At 37.7% G+C, this 21,911-nt stretch overlaps 1 protein-coding gene and 1 pseudogene across 2 annotated transcripts in view; one reads left to right on the forward strand and one right to left on the reverse strand.

The window, feature by feature from the left end:
* Positions 1 to 4,163, reverse strand: part of LOC147493690 (4-coumarate--CoA ligase-like 9) — a 53,844-nt pseudogene extending 49,681 nt beyond the window's left edge. Inside the window, exons 1-2 of the transcript XR_015197762.1 lie at positions 3,615 to 4,163; positions 1,667 to 1,685 (exon numbers count right to left, since the gene is read on the reverse strand). The product of XR_015197762.1 is annotated as a 4-coumarate--CoA ligase-like 9 (transcript). The remainder of the gene's footprint in view (positions 1 to 1,666; positions 1,686 to 3,614) is intronic.
* A 7,234-nt stretch (positions 4,164 to 11,397) lies between these two features.
* LOC147493692 (4-coumarate--CoA ligase-like 9) lies at positions 11,398 to 21,048 on the forward strand. The gene is made up of 6 exons (XM_086566106.1): positions 11,398 to 12,473; positions 14,973 to 15,162; positions 18,638 to 18,783; positions 18,879 to 18,946; positions 19,523 to 19,625; positions 20,691 to 21,048. The coding sequence occupies exons 1-6, from the start codon at positions 11,454 to 11,456 to the stop codon at positions 20,814 to 20,816; spliced, it is 1,653 nt and encodes a 550-aa protein (XP_086422232.1). The 5' UTR covers positions 11,398 to 11,453; the 3' UTR covers positions 20,817 to 21,048.
* Positions 21,049 to 21,911: the final 863 nt, after the last annotated feature.

A 21,911-nucleotide genomic window follows, 5' to 3' on the forward strand; every position in this document is an offset into this window, starting at 1 on the left:
AGTTATTAGGGCCGGGTCGGGTCATAAGTCTAAATTTCAAGCCCTGACCCTACCCTAAGCCCTCTTTAACAGCTTAGGGCCGGGCCTATATATTTTCTTCTTTTTACTGCATCAGTTTTAAAACTCATTTATATTACAAAAAAAATTCAAAGATTTGCAAACTCAAAGTCCCACCACTTTGAAATTTGAATAACAACCAATCTAGTAATAATTCTTAATAAGTCCAACAATTTAAAATGCATATCCACAATCTAATAAACTGAAGTACATAGAGACTCATATTTATATTTCAAAATTACAGTTAAAATGCACAAGACACATTTTGGAATGAGCTTTCACTGACATAAATCCGTTATTTCTTGTACTCAAATCTCACCAAAATTACATTTAATATTGAAGAACACAAAGACAAATAAGAATATGGAATGAGTTTTTACTGACGTCAACCTATTTTTCATTAGGCTAGTGCCTAGTGCTCATTATTGTTCTTGGCGACTAAGTTAGACGGGGAGTTGTGAGGTGTACGTGAGTTGTGAGATAGAAACAATTAGGTTTACAAGTTTTTATGATATAAGACAAGTTATTAGAAGTACCCATACGGTAAGTGATAAATTACAAAGGACAGTGTTATTTTAATTGAAAATATATAACAAGGAGTTGGATAGTTTTAGTTGTGTATTTTATAATGAAATTATAACTAGGGCTTGGTTAGGGCTTAGTTAGGGTCGGGACTATGTTTCAGAACCTTAGCCCTGACCCTGCCTTAGAAGGCATTAGGGCCGGGTCGGCCCTGCCCTAAACTTTGTGAGGGCTTTAGTTGTAAGGGCTTTATAGGGCTTAGGGTCGGGTCGGTCAGGGCTAGGTTAGGGTCGTTAGGGCCAAATTCCCACCCCTAGTTGTATACACCTGCTCTTGCCCCCACATGTTTCTAAATTTCTTGAAGAATGATGATCACCAACTTGGCAACTTCACTTAAAATTACAATCAAGGTTATGTCTTGAGAGAAACATAAACTTAGAGAAGTACATCCATATACGTATGGTGTTCTGTGTACATCCATTTACTAACTGGTTACTGGCTCTTCATTTCCTTCTCTGCTTAGCCCATATTCCCATAATTTATTGAAAAGTTTCAACGTCATTAATTGAATGTGATGAGAAATTTATGGAGATTTGGAGATGCCCAATATATACTGATTAGGGTAGGATAGACTTGGACCCCTATCTAGTGTATACTTTACTCTCATTCCTCTTATTTTATTTTGTACCAATGCACCCTTAGGTCCATTTTACCAAAGTTAAGATAACCACTCTTATAGAACCTTAGTGCTGGGTGTATCTCCGCCAATCTACTATTACGTGTACAATGATAACTGCATGTATTAAGATTCACACGTTGTCACAGACAGTGTTTAATTGTTCACCAACATGTAGATTTTTTTGTGATGTATCAATGGACAAAAAGTTGCAAAATCAAGATGAGCATGTGTACACTGTGTGGTTCATTCGCATTGCACAATTCTATAAAGGTACTAAGGGAATGTAAAAGTTGTAACCACTCATCCAGAAGGCGAGGTGCCCGGGCGCGAATAATACTAATTAGAGATCGTGATGATTGTCATTATTACTATTGTTACTAATGTCGTTGCTACTGTTAAAGGTGTTGCTTTTCTTCATATTACATTGCTGTTATATTGTCATTTTTATTATCTCCCTTAGCATTTCAGGTGATGTTGCATTCTCTGCTTCATTTGTTGCTTGTCAAAAACGTCATGTCCACATCTCATTAGAACTAAATTTCTTGAATATAGTCCATGCTAAAAAAAAAATCCCCTACATGGATGAATGTCTCAATTAGTATGAAAAATGATCTAGAGACTGACAAGACTTTTGGATGGGTGCTGGAAATGTAAATGAAATTTCTATAAAGGTTCCTTCTATGTTCAGTGTGAATCAATTGGTGCATATATATGTTTCTTGACATGCTATTTATGTTTCTTTTATTTTTTGTATCAACAAGGTATGGATATCTTTGTTGCATCTGCATTGCACGCGCGCAAAGATATTCTATGAAAAGGACTTTAATTATGATACAGGATTTTTTTTTTTTTTTTTTTTTTTTTTATCTCTTATAAGTTGTGATAGATAAAAAAAAAATTATGTATGTCATGTGCTAAAACGTTTCAAAATTGGTGAAAAAGCCCCCATGGGATCTTGAGGTTGGAAAGAATTTTATTATGGATGTGACTACTCTTTGAAGGTGGGTCGCATTTTTCCCATTTAATTGTAAACTCCTTTAAGAATTGATGATGGTTTTCTCTTTTCTCATTTGGTTTTATTTATAAGTAATGTTAATCCTCCTTTTGTTGACACATTCACATGAATGGGATAGACGCATTATTGGTTCTAAAGTTATCTATTTTATTAATTGATACATTTACAGGGGAAGCTAACATATGGAAAAATTGGGGAGTGGCGCTTTGACAAGAGATCGTATCTTCGTGGTCCTCCACCAAGAAACTTGTCCTTGCCACCACATGGAGTTCCGGAGAGTGTGGTATGCCATATGCCTGAAGTTAATTATGTTATTCATACATAACATTATATCTTTACGTTTGTGCTAGCATTTAACATCCGATAGCTATAAGAAAACTTCATTAGTCCTCAATCCCTTACATTCAAAATCTTTCAACTGCAGGTCATGTTGGTGACAAAGGTGAATGAGGGCATAGCTAATATTCCTGGATGGGACACATTTTAAACTTGTGTTAAAGTAGTTGAAGACTAGTGTGTTTAGTTTTGTTGGTTAACTTTTCTAGTACTCGAAAGAAATGAGCTAAGTACTAGAAAAGTTTTAGAATTTACTGTTGAAGAAGAAAGTTTTAACTTACTTGGGGTGTTTTGTTTCATGAAAAGAAATGAGGGGCATCGGTTTATATAGTTACTTTGAAACATGCTCCTGCAGCTCATTATATTGGTGATGACTTGAAATTTGAAAGTGATGATGGTATTAGACATGGAGGAGTTGGTCACCATTATTTTGATGTTTTAGATGGAACAAGTTGGTCATTATTATTTTGATGTTTTGGCTGGATGGAACAAGTTCAAACTTCTTTTAGCAATTCAATGTCTAAATTTATTTATTTTGTTTGTTGTACTATGAATTGTTTATTTGAGCAATGTGTTTTTAAATCCAATGTGGGTATGGTGAAAATAGATAGGTTGCAAGTTCCAAGGTTGAATATGATGAAAATCGAATAATTAGGGTTTTATTTATTTTTTTTAAATGTCTATAAACCACGGTTTTGTAAGAACTGAGGTATAAGGATATTCTATAAACCACGGTTTTTATCCAACCGTCGTATATAACATCACTATTTCCCACGGTTCACCTCGGATTGAGAAAACTATAAAGACTATTAACCACAGTTCGGAAATCCTAATACCACTGTTTTAGCTAAAATCGTGGGTATATAATAGGTACTTTTTACCACGGTTCTATTAGAAGTATTTGTCATAGTGGTTGTTACCACGGTTTGAAAACAGTGGCTAAAGGTTTTTTACCACTGTATATAACAGTGGTATATGAGCTTTTCTGTAGTAGTGTAACTCTACTTGGTTGAGTTTTTGAGTAGTCAACATGGAAAAGAAACGAGACGAGTCTAGGAGAATTGTTTCGTGGCGGAGAGATGGAAGTTTGTTGGTAGTGGTAGAAGTGGCAAAAGCGATTACCGGTTTAGTGAGACTAATCTGGCGAGAAAGTTCTGAGACTGTGCTAGCTTGTTAGATTGGCAGGAGAGACAATAACACCAATGGAGAGAATAGCCAAGTAGAGAATTGGGATTTGCAAAGAGGTTGGAGAGAGTACAAATGCTACATCGCCTTTTTCAAGGAGAAACTGCGTTCGTAGAGATATAGCTAAAGATTCCACTTGTCCAAGGAAATCAGAGTACAAGAGACGAAAGTACCGAAGAGTAGTCGATAAAAGCAATGGTATTATCCGGAGAAAATGATGGAGTCTTGGTGAGGAGGGCAAAGGTGTATTGAGTGGCGAAAAGAGGAATATTTCTGGCGGAAGATGGACCGGAGGAATGCAGAGACCGTGGAAGATCTTAGGCTGTGGAGCGTAAAACCACTCCTTGAATCAATGGTAGAAGTTGACATGGTGTTTTTTTCGACGAACTAAACCTTCCTCTTGTTGTTGACTATCAAGAGTCAGATGGTTATATTAGATTTGTAGGATTGTAAATTTGTAATGGAGACATGTAGCCCGTGCGTATTACTATATTCAGTTGACATTATTATTCAGTTCGCGTGTAACTTTGTATTTCCTTTTTTATATGTGTTAGAAAAATGATTTGCTCAAATCCATTTAAATATGAATGAGTAGTTTGTCTCCCAAGTTACCCCACTTAAGATGAAATGGGTTTTTTCTTGAAACAGTACGTAATGTGAGAAAAACCTTTTCAAAATGATACATTTGTTCGAAATATGCACTGGTTTGAAACAGTGTATCATGCCGAAAAGGTTGCAACAATGTATCATCTTCGAAATAGGCACCTTTGTTCAAACGATTGCTATATGTCGAAAATGGTGTGTCCTTTCGAAACATGTGACTTTTCAAAGAGTTGCTTACTTTTTCCCAAGAGTCACTGTGTTGTTTCGAAAAGGCACCACTCACCTATAAATAGTGGATGAATTTGGAGAGAAAAAGACACCAGATCACAGAGAGTTCTAATCTTTCTCTTCTCCCTCTGTTCTTAGTCAAATATTATGTTGTGTTCGCTGAGTCTATAGAATTGAAGTGCTAGCTTTCTATAGAAGGAAATCCATTCTATCTTGGGAGATAGTTTCCCATCAACCTTCAAGCACCGTGAGGGGGAAAATCTGTCTTAAGGACATAGTGTATCTACACTAGGCTCGGATTTAATTAAGAAGTACAAGACACTTACAAGACAAAAGGTTTGTATAGTTTGGTAATTGGTAAAGAGTAAGTACAATTAAGTTGTATATTCCTAACAACTTAAGACAGATTTCCTTTTTCTTCTTCTTCTTTACCGAACAGAATTTGTTTTTGTTTTCTTTTCTTTTTTGGTTTAAGGAAATAACGAAGGTGTGTTTCTATTTTAGAATAGAAATGACAACACCACCAGGTTCTCCTATTCATGCTGTTCCTATTTCATTTGTTAGACCTACTAGTTCGTTGAATGGTATGAACATTTTGGTCCCCGATGACGACCTTTATGTTAAGTAGAAGTGGAACTCAATAACTACGGGTGTATACTAGCAATGGTAGATACTGGTTCAACTCATACGTTAATCTCTGAGTATGTATACGAGGCTATTGGATTGAAACTAGCAGAATGTACAGGCTCTATGAGAGGCTTGAACCAAGAAGCCGAACCGGTGAAAGGACTCGCTTTGGAAGTTGACATTAAGATGCCAATGTTGGCGAGGAAAGGTAGACGATGGTAGCTCGCTTAGACCATTTTCAAGTCATTCTTGGAATGGACTTCTTGAAAGCAAACAAGGTGGTGGTAATGCCACACTTGGGGAATTATGATCCAAGATTCGAGAATCCTTGCTTCATTCCGGATGTTAGGAATGGAGGGTGCTAAAAGGGTTCTAAAAATATTGTATTATTTGTAAGATGTATATGTTTTACTATTGCGCCAAAGAGTGCCAATAAAGAAGATTGCTTAAGAAATTGTTTTATAAGCATACTTGTAAGCAAAATTGAGGTCTTAGAAGTGTTTTCGACACTATATGAATGATATGTGACATTCTTTAACAAGAAGCCTCACTTGAAAAACATATATCTAAATGGTTTTCCAATTTATTGACTTTGTCATGAGAAATTGGGAAAATATGGGGGATTATGAATCTCCTTGAATTAATTAATTCAAAATTGGAAATTTGTTGAAGCATTACTCAAAAGACATCAAATGTGGTGTTTTACTCTAGGAGAGATGCATAAATTTCTTGGAAATCCTCAAAACAAACGTGCATAGCGAGGTCCACTATGGAATCAGAATTCATAGTATTGGACAAGGCTGGAGAAGAAGCAGAGTGGCTTCAAAATTTCTTAGAGGATATTCAAAACTGGGCTAAACACATTACCCGGCAAGTGTGTATACATCGTGACAGCCAATCTGCTATTGGTAGAGCCACGAGTAGCATGTATAACGGGAAGTCTCGACATATCGTCGTAGACATAATGGATTAGACAATTGCTCTCAAATGGAGTTATCTCAATCGACTATGTAAGGTCAAAAGATAACATTGCGGATCCGCTTACAAAAGGTTTAACAAGAGAGCAAGTAGAAAGATTATCAAGGGGAATGGGCTTAAAGCTTTTGAGATAATCAACCAAGAGTCATCATAATGGAAAAACCAACCTAGTTGACTGGAGATCCCAAGATCTAGGTTCAATGGGCCAACTGAATTATGTTTGTGACTCAGTTAGCACTGGAGAGTAATATTATACTCTAACCCATTCCTATATAAGACAGTGCATATCTGCCGTGAGAACCAGGATAAGTCAAGCTTTTAATGATTTACTATATCTTGGAAAGTTATGTTATCCAAGTGGAGTATTGCAGGATATTCTTTATAGAAATCACCTATGTTAGTGCGAAGTGGGGCCGCTTCTATGAGAATTTTAAAGACAAATGTCTCAAAAGCACTATCTGAAACCAAGAAGTGTTCAAGGCCAAAATGAACACAAACGTGAGAACCAACAGTATTCGAGACGGTACTGCGTGAAGATGATTGTCTAGGTTTATACAAACGGCTGATAGTTCAAGGACATTAATTGAAGTCTACTGATCGTCCAATTAAATCCGATCGTCTTTCACTAAGGCAAGTTCAAGGCCTCCCATGCTACTTGACCTGATGCGGTATCTTTTCATTTGTAAAAGAACAGAAATCCGATGTTTATGATAGAAGAAGCCAAATTTTCATTCATGTGGGGGATTGTTAGAAAAATGATTTGCTCAAATCCATTTAAATATGAATGAGTAGTTTGTCTCCCAAGTTACCCCAGTTAAGATGAAATGGGTTTTTTCTTGAAACAGTACGTAATGTGAGAAAAACCTTTTCAAAATGATACATTTGTTTGAAACAGTGCATTATGCCGAAAAGGTGCGACTTTTCGAAATATGCACTGGTTTGAAACAGTGTATCATGCCGAAAAGGTGCAACCTTTCGAAATAGGCACCGGGTTCAAAACGATGCTATATGTCGAAATGGTGTGTCCTTTCAAACATGTGACTTTTCAAAGAGTTGCTTACTTTTTTCCCAAGAGTCACTATGTTGTTTTGAAAAGGCACCACTCACCTATAAATAGTGGATGAATTTGGAGAGAAAAGACACCGTGATCACACGAGTTCGATCTTTCTCTTCTCCTTCGTTCTTAGTCAAATACTATGTTGTGTTATTTGAGTCTGAGAATTGAAGTGCTAGCTTTCTATAGAAGGAAATCCGTTCTATCTTGGGAGATAGTTTCCCATCAACCTTCAAGCACCGTGAGGGGGAAAATCTGTCTTAAGGACATAGTGTATCTACACTAGGCTTGGATTTAATTAAGAAGTACAAGACACTTACAAGACAAAAGGTTTGTATAGTTTGGTAATTGGTAAAGAGTAAGTACAATTAAGTTGTATATTCCTAACAATTATGCATCTCTCCTAGAGTAACAACTTAAGACAGATTTCCTTTTTCTTCTTCTTCTTTACCGAACAGAATTTGTTTTTGTTTTCTTTTCTTTTTTGGTTTAAGGAAATAACGAAGGTGTGTTTCTATTTTAGAATAGAAATGACAACACCACCAGGTTCTCCTATTCATGCTGTTCCTATTTCATTTGTTAGACCTACTAGTTCGTTGAATGGTATGAACATTTTGGTCCCCGATGACGACCTTATGTTCGTAGAAGTGGAACTCAATAACTACGGGTGTATACTAGCAATGGTAGATACTGGTTCAACTCATACGTTAATCTCTGAGTATGTATACGAGGCTATTGGATTGAAACTAGCAGAATGTACAGGCTCTATGAGAGGCTTGAACCAAGAAGCCGAACCGGTGAAAGGACTCGCTTTGGAAGTTGACATTAAGATGCACAACTGGCGAGGAAAGGTAGACCTGATGGTAGCTCGCTTAGACCATTTTCAAGTCATTCTTGGAATGGACTTCTTGAAAGAAAACAAGGTGGTGGTAATGCCACACTTGGGGGGAATTATGATCCAAGATTCCGAGAATCCTTGCTTCATTCCAGATGTTAGGAATGGAGGGTGCTAAAAGGGTTCTAAAAATATTGTATTATTTGTAAGATGTATGTGTTTTACTATTAGCCAAAGAGTGCCAATAAAGAAGATTGCTTAAGATATTGTTTTATAAGCATACTTGTAAGCAAAATTGAGGTCTTAGAAGTGTTTTCGACACTATATGAATGATATGTGACATTCTTTAACAAGAAGCCTCACTTGAAAAACATATATCTAAATGGTTTTCCAATTTATTGACTTTGTCATGAGAAATTGGAAAAATGTGGGGGATTATGTATCTTCTTGAATTAATAAATTCAAAATTGGAAATTTGTTGAAGTATTACTCAAAAGACATCAAATGTGGTGTTTTGCTCTAGGAGAGATGCATAAATTTCAAAGAAATCCTTATAGCAAACGTGCATAGCAAGGTCCACTATGGAATTAGAATTCATAGTGTTGGACGAGGTTGTAGACGAAGCTGAGTGACTTCGAAATTTCTTAGAGGATATTCCAAACTGGGCTCAACATGTGCCAGCAGTGTGTATACACTGTGATAGCCAATCTGCTATTGGTAGAGCACAGAGTAGCATGTATAACGGGAAGTCTCGACATATACGTCGTAGACATAATACCATTAGACAATTGCTCTCAAATGGAGTTATCTCAATCGACTATGTAAGGTCAAAAGATAACATTGCGGATCCGCTTACAAAAGGTTTAACAAGAGAGCAAGTAGAAAGATTATCAAGGGGAATGGGCTTAAAGCTTTTGAGATAATCAACCAAGAGTCATCATAATGGAAAAACCAACCTAGTTATTTGGAGATCCCAAGATCTAGGTTCAATGGGCCAACTGAATTATGTTTGTGACTCGTTAGCACCGGAGAGTAATATTATACTCTAACCCATTCCTATATAAGGCAAAGTGCATATCCGCCATGGAGAACCGTGATAAGTCAAGCTTTTAATGATTTACTATATCTTGGAAAGTTATGTTATCCAAGTGGAGTATTGCAGGATATTCTTTATAGAAATCACCTATGTTAGTGCGAAGTGGGGCCGCTTCTATGAGAATTTTAAAGACAAATGTCTCAAAAGCACTACTATCGAAACCAAGAAGTGTTCAAGGCCAAAATGAACACAAACGTGAGAACCAACAAGATCGAGGCGGATGCAAGCGTGAAGATGATTGTCTAGGTTTATACAAACGGCTGACAGTTCAAGGACATTAATTGAAGTCTACTGATCGTCCAATTAAATCCGATCGTCTTTCACTAAGGCAAGTTCAAGGCCTCCCATGCTACTTGACCGATCGCGGTATCTTTTCATTTGTAAAAAGAACGTAAACCGATGTTTTGATAGAAGAAGCCAAATTTTCATTCATGTGGGGATAATTGTTAGAAAAATGATTTGCTCAAATCCATTTAAATATGAATGAGTAGTTTGTCTCCCAAGTTACCCCACTTAAGATGAAATGGGTTTTTCTTGAAAAAGAGACGTAATGTGAGAAAAACCTTTTCAAAATGATGCATTTGTTTGAAACAAGTGCATTATGCGAAAAGGTGCGACCTTCGAAATGTGCCTTTGGTTTGAAACGGTGCATCATGCCGAAAAGGTGCAACCTTTTCGAAATAGGCACCGGTTCAAAACAATCTTATATATGTCGAAATGGTGTGTCCTTTCAAACATGTGACTTTTCAAAGAGTTGCTTACTTTTTCCCAAGAGTCACTGTGTTGTTTCGAAAAGGCACCACTCACCTATAAATAGTGGATGAATTTGGAGAGAAAAATACACCAGATCACACAGAGTTCTGATCTTTCTCTTCTCCCTCTGTTCTTAGTCAAATATTATGTTGTGTTCGCTGAGTCTATAGAATTGAAGTGCTAGCTTTCTATAAAAGGAAATCCGTTCTATCTTGGGAGATAGTTTCCCATCAACCTTCAAGCACCGTGAGGGGGAAAATCTGTCTTAAGGACATAGTGTATCTACACTAGGCTCGGATTTAATTAAGAAGTACAAGACACTTACAAGACAAAAGGTTTGTATAGTTTGGTAATTGGTAAAGAGTAAGTACAATTAAGTTGTATATTCTTAACAATATGATGATCCCAATAGACAAGATACCTCTAACATTTTGTAAGGTTTCAAACTCTTAATAAGCGAACAAAAAATCAAATAGAGTTGTGACTTGTTAGTGCCTCTAAATCACGGACGCGCCTAAGAAAGTGTTGCGTTGGATACGAGTGGACGAGGACGCAGAGACGAGTCCAACGCGGTCAATGTAATTAGACGCAGGTCAGGACGTATGTAAGACGCGGTCAACTAAAGTCAGAACGCGGTCAAAATCACAAAAGAAATCAAAAACCCACTTTGGAAACCAATTAAAGAAGGCGGAGAAGAAAATCCGAAAATGAATAGAAGTTCATCTGAATGAGTGATTTTTTTGCTTCCAGAGGGATTTGCTCCAAGAGCTCCAAGGGAAATAGGAACTAACCAAGTGTCCACTGAAAAGGGGTCAACAGTTATCAAATTTCCACCTTAATATATGCTTTCTGATTTACCCCCAACCTTAAAAAAATAAAAGAAAAAAACTTAACCAGTTACAAAATCTAGTTTTTTGTCTTAATTGTTAGGAAAAAAAAAATGAATAAAAAACTTGAAGTGCTGAACTAGTGACACTTCTTTCAAACTAAAAAAAAAAAAAAAAATCTTTAGCTAATGATGAGAAGAACTCCTATATATTTTACAATGAGATTTTTTTTATTTTTATTTTTTTTTTTTTTTTTTTTTTTTTCTACTTTTAGTGGGGCAAATAAGAAAGTTTGTTTTAAAGAAAGAATTTGATCTCTTTTTAGTAGACACGTGACAGGTTCTGTTTCCTTGGAGCTATTGGAGCAAATCCCGCTGGAATAAAAAAATCACTCCGGGATTTTCAAAGATTCTTACAAAAAGTTGACCACTTACAAGATGTGTTGTGGCCTCAAAAGTTAAATCGAATAATTGACCCATATCGCCTAAACCCATTGACATCTCCGTCCGTAAAGATGGGTATTCCCGTAATTGACTACTCTTTCGATATTCTCGAGCAATTCCGCAAACCGACAAAAAGTATATAAAAAGGACATAAATAGTACAGTCCTCGAAATTCTATCTCTCCGAACAAACAAAACTACAACTTCAAATCTTCAATGGCTTGTACTTCAAAACATGATTACAACTTTGATCTAAAAAGTGGATTTTCCTCAAAAACAAGAATCTTCCACAGTCTAAGACCAAAAGTCCAACTCCCACCACCCAACCTCCCTCTCTCGGCAGCACAACATGCTATCTCTCTACTCAAAACTTCATCATTACCACTATCCAACACTACTGCTCTCATCGATTCAGTATCTGGTACACGTGTTTCTTTTACCGAGTTTCTTAAACAAGCAGAGTCTTTATCAGTATCTTTAAAAACAAATTTTAGTTTAAAAAAGGGAGACGTTGCTTTTATTCTCTCACCTAATATATTACAAGTCCCTATACTATATATATCTCTTCTCTCTCTTGGCGTCATTGTCTCCCCAGCAAATCCAGCTAGCACAGTTTCCGAAGTTTCCCGCCAGGTTGGTCTTACAAATCCAGTTATAGCTTTTGCTGTTGCTTCAACAGCAAGTAAAATTCCATCTCTTCGTTATGGAACTGTGTTTCTTGACTCTTCTGAGTTTAAATCTATGCTGGTTAATGGAGTTGATAATAGAAACGAGGTGATGGTGAACCAGAGTGATACTGCTGCTATACTTTACTCGTCTGGAACTACTGGACGAGTTAAAGGAGTTGAGTTGACGCATAGGAATTTTATTGCATTGGTGTCTGGGTTCCATGCGATTCGACCTGTTGAGGAGAACCCGCCACATCCTGTGGCTATATTTACGGTTCCGTTGTTTCATGTGTTTGGGTTTTTTATGTGTGTGAGAGCAGTGGCTTTGGGGGAGACTGTAGTGTTGATGGAGAAATTTGATTTTGTGGGAATGTTGAAGGCTGTGGAAAGTTATAAGGTGAATTATATGCCTGTGTCTCCACCGCTTGTGGTGGCGATGGCGAAGTTAGATGTGGTGGATAAGTTTGATCTTAGCTCGCTTTTGACGGTGGGATGTGGTGGAGCGCCGCTTGGGAAGGAGGTTTCGAAGAAGTTTATTGCTCGGTTTCCTCATGTTGAAATTGTGCAGGTATGTTTTAATGTTATACGCTCTCGATGTTGAAAATGTATGAATTTCTAATGTTAAAAAAGTATGAATTTTTAAATAAGAAATTTCAAATTGGTAACAAAATTTGTGAATTTCAAATTGCCCTTGTTTCATTTATGATTGTAAGTCTGCTTTTGCATTGTATTTGTATGATGAAAATCAAATTGGCCCTTGCAAAGGAACATGGTGGCCCTTGCAGAATATAACAAATCTGCTCCCAGTAGACCATAGCTCTGTTAGGTAGATGTGGCTTATCTATAATATGATTGTTGCTTATGCATTGCTCAAGACCTTTCAAGGCTCTGATGACTCCTATAGAATCTAAACCCACCTTAAAGCTCCCCTGATTCAGTATGTTGCAGCCTTAAGAACTGTCTCATTCTCTTTCAACTCTTATAATATCACCAATCGTCTACCAGTCCTTGATAGCTATTGTCTGACAAAGCACCATCGGCATTGATTTTAACATATCTTTCTTCAGGTCTAATCCAGTAACATAATACAAAGTCTTTATGCATAAGTTGAGTTTGTATAGCCAATCTATCAAGTAGTCTTCCATCTATATGGAATCTTGAGCACTCCAGCTTTATTTGTAAATAGAGCGTCATATCTCTTAAAATTCTGTCTTTACCCTTACCAATCTTGAGTTCTGCTCCCGAGCTTCCAAATTTTGTCTCGCCATATGTATATAATTGTTACACAAATACACACCTTTATGATCTCAGCTTCAGTTTTTAATGCAACTTTCAAGTACTTTGTCCCACTGGTTATTCGCACTTCCCTGCAGGGGCGGACCTAGGAGAGGGCTAACAGGGGCTATAGCCCCCCCTAACTTCCCCACCAAAAAAAAAAAATACTATATTTATAGTCCTATACTATGAAAATGCAGGTATCTATCCATGTTAATCTGTGGGCATGTACAAACCCAATAAAACATCCTTGATCTAGTCATATAGGCCCACTCTAGATATATATACCTACCTTCATCTAGGCCCACACTCTTCATAAATTTTTTTTTACAGTTCAACTTCATAATAGCCCCCCCTTGAGTAAAATCCTGGTTCCGCCCCTGCTTCCTTGAATATTAAGGCCCAAAGCTTGTTTTGCATGGGACCAGGCTTCACTGGGGAGTCAAATATAACATATGCCTTGATTTCTGACACACTTCGGATTGCTAACTTTCTTATTTACATGTCTATCTTGAGTGGGTATTGAGCTAGAAAAAAATTGCAAAGAAGTGATCTAGTGCCTAGGGGTCACTTAAGCTCCCAAGCCAAGCTCGACCAACTTAACATTCTTCATAGGATATCTAAGTAACCAATAGGCATTTTGAAGTAAACGAACCACTGTAGTGAGGAATCCTTACCACCGCTTAATCAGTTTCCAGTGAAACGTCACTCTGTATTTAGAATGTAATTCTTCACTTGTCATTCAGGTAGGCTCAACATAGTAGCATTCCACCTTCCATTAGTGGTAATCTCCATCACTGTTGTATCATATGAAACTATGAAAGATTAAGCATGGCTCTAATTTCTGGGACCATGTAGAGAGGCGTTTTGCAGCACCATATATTATGCCAAAATCTAGTTTGTGCGCCATCATTAATACTTTATCTGATATATCTGCTTGCAGTCTTCCTGTCCTTTTTAATACATCTCCATACCCATGAGCAAGAGGGGATGCTCATTGTCCAAAAGTATTTGATCCTTATTTGCTGGTTCCATAGCCAGTGATTCCATAGGGTATCAGTTCTACAAACAACTTTACAGACCAGCCCACAAATGATAGCCTTGTTCTGTAGTTTCATATCAACCATGTGACGAACTCCTTTTTTGGTGATCTTGATTGTATCTTGACTGGAATGATGAATCCTTATATTCATGAGCGGACCCTCCACAAAATCAACTTCATATACTGGCAAGTTGGTCCAAGACGTTGGAAGATAAATGACTGGTACCTTATGAGTAGGTAACTGAATGACCAGTAACTATGAAATTGTTGCTAAAAGGGCAATCTTGTTGGTTTGTTAACTAGAATTGATGTTGGGCACCATGCCTATGATGTAATTGTTTGTTGTTTATCAGGAAAAGAAAACAACCGGTTTGCTTTTTTGCAAAGAACAACCTTTTGGGACAGAAGAGAGAAGAAACTAGAAAGAGAGGAGAGGAAACAAAATCTAGGATAATGGTGCTCTGGTATTATGTGACGAACTATAAAAGGCAGTAGTATGGTTAGATAAAAAATCATGTATGTACTGTCGCATTGAAAGATTTGTACGTTCTAGAGTGATGAATTGTGATATTTTTTCAAATTAGCTAGAAGATGAGCCTTAATTTATACGTGGAGTTTCACTATATAAGTGATATTGTCTTTCTTGAGAGATTACTTTTCTACTTATTTTTTATATTGGTTTTCCATTTGTTATACCTGTGTACATCATGTAGACATTGTAGCGAGTGACCCTGTTTTTGTTCTTAATAGGGGTATGGTATGACTGAGACATCAGGTGGAGCTACAAGAATGTTAGGGCCTGATGAGACGAAGAAGCACGGTTCAGTTGGACGCCTTGCTGAGAATATGGAAGCCAAGATAGTACATCCTGACACCGGGGAGGCCTTGGGTCCAGGTCAGAGAGGGGAGTTATGGATGCGTGGACCGATTATCATGAAAGGTGGTGTATGTGAATTTATGTCAATATTTTTTTAACTTTTTATCACAACCCATGCCTAAAACCGTCTCTTTAAAGGTGAAAGCACTAGTTTTCTTGCTTTTACCAGATACTCCCTTGTGGACTTGGGTACTTGTTGCCCACCCTTCTACTGTTCCAAGTGTGTGTACAAAATTTGGTTACATGCACAAGCAACAAAAGGTCTTCAACTGTCATGTGTTCTTGAATCATGTGCTGTGTAGATTTGGATTTTTTTTAGGTGGGAAAAGATTAGAGGTTTAGGAGACCTCAGTCTATATTCATTCAATTTTCTCATATACAAAGTACCCTTACAATCCTCCTCCACTTTATTGTTACATCTTAAGTCTAGAGGGGGATTATTAATAACAAAACTCACACTTAGTGACATACACAATCTAGCAAGGTAATCTGCCACCTGATCGCATTCTCTAAAAACATGTTCAACACTGAACATCTCAAAATCACTCCTGGCCCTTTTGTAGCTTCTATAAGGTTCAAGCAGTACCAAGGAGATTGCTCACCGCCCTTGATGATATTGACTGCTCCCAAACATCTGATTTTACGTAAAGCTTATTCAGCCCCATCTTTGCAGCAAGTCTCATCCCTTCTGTTATAGCTTTAGGCTCCTAGTATATGACAAATTTGTGAGTAGGAGTACCACAAAATGCTCTCATCAGTAGATTTGGAGTTAAGATGCAATGACACTGTGGATAAATAGAGACTAAGTGTGATGTAGAACATTAGTTCGAGTCTGTCAGTGTCATAGGCGTGCGCCTATGTTCCCTCTACATTTTATGGACGTGAGCCCCTTAGTTGAGTCCAAGCCCATGGTTCAAGTTCATTAGTTAGTTGTGACACATATCGTGTTACTATTGGTTTATGCTTTCTAGGTTTAGTTTAAATAAGGGTTTGTAATTAGGGTTCTTCAGTGTTGAAGTTTATGTGATTGAGAGATTCAATAAAAGAGTGATTTTAGGTCTTCTTTAAATTGTGTTTCAATTAAAGTGTAGATTCTATTAAATTGAAGCTTCCGCCAGTCAGAACTACATTATTTGGTATCGGAGCAGATTAATTCAAGAGTTACTATTCACGATACTGTTCACCGAAAACACTGTTCATCAGATATTATTCACTGCATTACTGTTCACCCAAGTTACTGTTCACGACCAAATTTTTTTTCTCGGAAAGTCAATTTTTTTTGTGTTATTATGGTGAATAACAAAGCAACTCGAGGTCGTCCTTCATCCATAGATACTCGCATGTTTCGTTTAGAGGAAAACATGAAAAACATGACACAGATGTTCCAGAACTTTACTGCAACAATAGCCACAGTGCAGAGAGATGCGCAACAGCTGCCACCACCACAGAATAATGGTTCAGTGGTTTCAGATACTGATGATACGTCCTTGCAAAGTGCTAGTACAGTCCCTCTTCTAAACCCTTTTGCACCTATTGCTCTAGAGAATAATAATGACATTCAGGTTCATCCCCTGGGTGCAGTAGGTGATTATATACCACTTATTGTTGGAGATGACCAAGGTGATGAAGGTGTTGGTGAACGCCCTATGCGTGTTCCTCCTATAGTGTCACCACCAATACCACAGCTACCTGTCGTGCGCCCCCAAGGGCCACAAGATCCGATTTTTCAGCCAAGGTTAAACCCTAATGGCCAAAATCGAGGGCTACCAATGCAAGAGGCAGCTAGAGGTGTGCGTCTTCCTCCACAGGGGTGTGAGATTCCGCGTGTTAATCAGGTTCGAGGCAGAGGTCGTGGTTACCAACGTCCTGTGCAGCGCTGCCCCGTGATAGGAATTTTTGGGAACAACCAATTCCTCGCAATGCAAGGCAAGAGAATAGGGGTCGGTCTCCATCTCCTCCTTCTCCTTCTACTGACCGAAGTGGTAGTAGGGCAGACCGTGAACCTAATCGTCAGGCAGGTGATTTTGAAAGGTATGACCATTTTAATTATTTTGATGAAGATCATGGTGTTCAGAATATTGATAATGGGGTTGTTGATGTTAATCGTTTCCTCCGAATATTGGAGAGGAGTCAGGCGGGTGATATTAAAATCGATGTGCCTACTTTTGATGGTAAACTCGATCCTGACGAGTTTATGGATTGGCTTAATCAAATTGAAAAGGCCTTTGATTATAAAAACTTAGATGATAGAAAGAAGGTTAAATTAGCAGCCACTAAGTTGAAGGGTTATGCTTTGGTGTGATGGGATGAATTAAATCTGCGGAGGATTAATCAAGGTTATAGGCGTGTCTGCACTTGGGCTAGTATGCGCCGAGAGTTACATGCGCATTTTGTTCCTAAACAGTACCAACAAGATTTGTTCATTCGTCTACAGAATTTAAAACAACAGTTGTCTTCGGTTCAAGAATATACTGAGCAGTTTCAGTTGTTGTGTACTTGTGCTGGGTTGGTTGAAACTGATGAACAGAGGGTGGGTCGTCATTTGAATGGCCTGCGCAAGTCAATTCGTGAAGCACTTATCATGTTTGAGATTGAGGACATGGCTACCGCGTTTAAGTATGTATTGCGTGCTGAAAGAGTGCTTTCACCTGGTATGACTTCTGCACCCTATACCAGTTCTGCGAGTATAGTTACAGCTGCTACTCCTGTGTCGGCTGCTGGGACATATAGTGCTGTTAGAAAGTGCTTTGAATGTGGCGTTATGGGTCACATTGCTGCCGAGTGTCCTAAGAAGAAGAAGCGCCCTGTTTTATTAGCTGAAGGTGAAGACAAGGTCGAAGATGTTGTTGCCAAGCCACCTGATCTTATCCTGGATTTCCAGCATGAAGCTTTGTTAGTGTTTCCAACTTCAGATACTCCACTGCTTTAGCTTGTGGACAAGCTTCGTCACCATAGGGAGAGTGATGTGGAACATTAGTCGAGTTTGTCAGTATCATAGGCGTGTGCCTATGTTCCCTCTACATTTTATGGGCGTGAGCCCCTTAGTTGAGTCCAAGCCTATGGTTCGAGTCCATTAGTTAGTTGTGACACGTGTTGTGTTACTATTGGTTATGCTTTCTAGGTTTAGTTTAAATAAGGGTTTGTAATTAGGGTTCCCCAGTGTTGAAGTTTATGTGATTGAGAGATTCAATAAAAGAGTGATTTTAGGTCTTCTTTAAATTGTGTTTCAATTAAAGTGTAGATTCTATTAAACTGAAGCTTCCGCCAGTCAGAACTACATTAAAGTGTCTTATCTTGAAATATGTGAGTAGGTGAATCTTATCAATTTTCGAATGACCACTTCTCGTGGCTTTATAGTACTATTCTTCACTCTCTAAAATTTGTGAAGTCAAGTAACTACAAATTCTCAGGTCTAAATATGGTTTAGATACATGTTATTGATTACTTGGGATCATGAGGATGTGTTTTTAAAGTTACTGCACTCAAAAAAATTTCCTTTGTTCATCTTGTTTCATTAACATAATGCTTGTATTTGCAGGTTATGTTGGAGATGACGAGGCAACTACTTCTACGATGGATTCAGATGGATGGTTAAAGACTGGTGACTTATGCTATATAGATTCTGATGGCTTCCTCTACATTGTTGATAGACTAAAGGAATTAATAAAATATAAGGCATACCAGGTACCATTTAACTGTTTAGAACTTTAGATTGATCACATTAAGTTAGCATCTATTGATTTATCACATCATAACCAATATTGTGAGACAATTTACAGGTCCCTCCGGCTGAGTTGGAACATCTCCTTCAGTCCCACCCAGAAATTGCTGATGTTGCTCTAATCCCGTATGTGTTTGACAAATTTAACTTTGCTATACTTCTTCTTCTTGCATATGTTAAAATGTTGGACAACCTAGTAAGAAAATAACAGTTACCATGCACAGAAGACAAAATATACCTATAAGTAAATGAGTTTGATGATCATACTACATTTTCCTTAACAGTGTACATGTGGAAACTAGCTCTGCAGAAAAGCTGAAGCTTTTGGACTATCAAACAATTTTGTGTTTTGTTTGTGTTGTCTTTCGATACAGATTAATAAATATGACATAGAAAACCTAATATTGAATAAAATTCTATTTTAATCTGGTGGAGAATCTAATATCTTGTTACCTGTAGTCCCCTTTGAATGGTTAACTTTATATGAATCATTTCACTCAATTTCTTTGATTTAAAAAGAAGCTTGGAACTCTACTGCAAGATCTAAATCTAATCTCATGGCCCTTTTCCAGATAAATTTGCCGTGGTAAAATTTACTAATTACGAGTTGCAGTTGTGCGTTCGTGCTAATTGATTTTCCATGTTGTTGACCTGAAGGCTGCTCATAATTTTCTGATTCACTCTTTTGCATTACTATGGCAGGTACCCTGATGAAGAAGCAGGGCAGATTCCCATGGCATTTGTTGTGAGAAAACCTGGTCGCAATCTAAGTGCAGCTCAAGTCATGGAGTTCGTTGCAAAACAGGCATGCTTACTTAAGACGAAGAGATTCATTTTAAATGCTTATCTTGGTTTTATTTTATCAGTTATAGCATATTAAAATCCCTGAATATCATCATATGAGAAATTATTTTGCTTCCTAGTGCTACGGACAGAACTCGATGCAGCTCCGACAAATTTAATTGTGTTTGCTAACTCTAGCTTGGGTTACATGGTTGGACATTGAAGTGAAAAATTGAGATATAGTTCTTACTAGCGCAATTGGAGTAGCCTTCCAATAAGCTCTAGGCTGCTTAATTTTCATTTAGTTAGTTATGCATGGAAGCTCGTTGTGGTGCCCCACAAGTTTGTGAAGCTTTAGTAAGTGTAATTTTGGCATCCTAGCTGTAGCATCTTCTGTGTACCTTTGCTGCTTAACCTTAAGGCCCTCACTACACCATGGGTTTGTCGGAGGCCTAGTGCACCCACTAGTAATTCTGCAAGAAACGAAGAAACAAACTTTACTTATTAAAAATGCATAAAATATCTCTGTCCAATTAAGCTTTATAATCCCATATAAGGTTTCTCGGGGCCTCTCCACTCATTACCAATTGGTTAGATGCCCAACTTTGATATGGTATCTAAGCCAGGTTTCAATTCTGTGGGTTATGGTCCCACCACGTTCCCAACTTTATTAAGGTATTGGAATGGGCTATTTCTCTGGCCAGAAGGGCCATTGTACTCCACCACCCATTTAAGAATTTTCCATGTGTCTGTGTTGAGATTTATAATCCCATATCGTGTCTAAAAGCCTTGCAAAGTCATATAAAGTTCCTTTTTTGTTTCTGAATGACATTGGTCTTTTGTTAGAAGTCATTTTTTAAGTTAACGGTGTGGCCGTGTTTTTACAATGACACCCATATTTTCTGGTCTTATACATCGCGTGTTGTAATGAAAATATCAGAAGGCACATATTACATGTTACATGTCCTCTGTTGCTACGAGTTCTGGGTTTTGGCAAAACTTACTTAATTATTCTCTATGATGAGTCGCTAGACAAGAACGCACAAAATAACTGATGATAAATAATAATTTGTGGTGGTATTTGCAGGTTGCACCATACAAGAAGATACGGCGAGTTGCTTTTATCAGCTCCATCCCAAAATCTCCAGCAGGAAAGATCTTAAGGAGGGAGCTAATTGATCGGGCCCTATCCGCTCCTTCAGCTAGATTGTGATCCCATGCATTTAATCGCAGTGGTTGAGCTATAACAGAATAAATGGCATGCTTGCTATACATAGTGATCATATCCAGCTGATTGTCTCCATGTGTACATTTAATTGGACCTGCTACAATCATTTCCATCAAAACTATAACCTCTGCAAATAAGAAATCGAGGCATTCCTAAATTGGAATCTTGGGTTGAATATATTACTCCCTTCTGGTTATACTATTCAGGTTTAACTTCACGGCGTTTGTTGTTTGATTTCTTGAGGTCCTCAAACTAGGATTTGTTGCTGGAGTTAAATTTCATATTATGTAAGTTGAATTTGTCAATTAAGGTTCAGGAGAGGGACGGGGGTTATTATACACACACAATGGCTTGAGCGTCACCTTTCTTTGCCAGCTCTTTCAACAGTCTTTGGCTTGCATGGTGCTCGATTTGTACACATCACCTCTTTTTTTTGTCAGAACTAGTACATGCACTTTTTGATATCACAGGAATATAGGATCTTACGAGTTACGATTAGATGTCACGGTCCTCCCCGGGGTGTGTTCATTTGATTGGAATTTCACCTTCTATATGTCATTGCATTTGTTCATATAGGAGTCACTGTACACTGCTCATGAATGTAGTTTCTGCGAGCTATATCTTATTTCTATTATACTACATTGTTATTTTCAAATTAACGCCGGTCAGATTTTAGTGTGAATCAATGGAAGATTTCAATATCAACCAGAGAAAACCCAATGTCGGTAACTTCGGTTACATGAGATTACAAGTTCTGGAAGTTCGTTTTTTCAGTTCAGCTTCCATATATTCCAGTTTTTGGTGAGGACACTCACTCTTCAGAGGACTAGTATATTTCTTTCGTGGGACTTCAGGACTTATGAGTTGGGAATGTAATTTATGGATCAATTGGCTTACGGTGAAGATTGAAGAAGGAATGTAAACGGTCACAATGTTAGCTGGTTGGCTATTAGCAGTCTTTGAGTGAGCTGTTTTTCATCGTTCTTTGGGTATTAGTATCTTTGGTACGTACGCAGTTGATGGGAAGTTGGTTAACACATATAACGTATTATCCATGTGCTATTAGTCTCTAATTCTCCA

This window comes from Coptis chinensis, chromosome 6 (assembly GCF_015680905.1).
Source record: "Coptis chinensis isolate HL-2020 chromosome 6, ASM1568090v1, whole genome shotgun sequence".
Classification (NCBI taxonomy): domain Eukaryota; kingdom Viridiplantae; phylum Streptophyta; class Magnoliopsida; order Ranunculales; family Ranunculaceae; genus Coptis; species Coptis chinensis.

Bases quoted from the DNA above. Each gene is read 5' to 3' on its own strand.
- LOC147493692 (XM_086566106.1), top strand. From the start codon at position 11,454: ATGGCTTGTACTTCAAAACATGATTACAACTTTGATCTAAAAAGTGGA. The intron at 18,784-18,878 runs GTACCATTTAAC...GACAATTTACAG, and splicing joins TAAAATATAAGGCATACCAG to GTCCCTCCGGCTGAGTTGGA. The intron at 18,947-19,522 runs GTATGTGTTTGA...TTACTATGGCAG, and splicing joins GCTGATGTTGCTCTAATCCC to GTACCCTGATGAAGAAGCAG.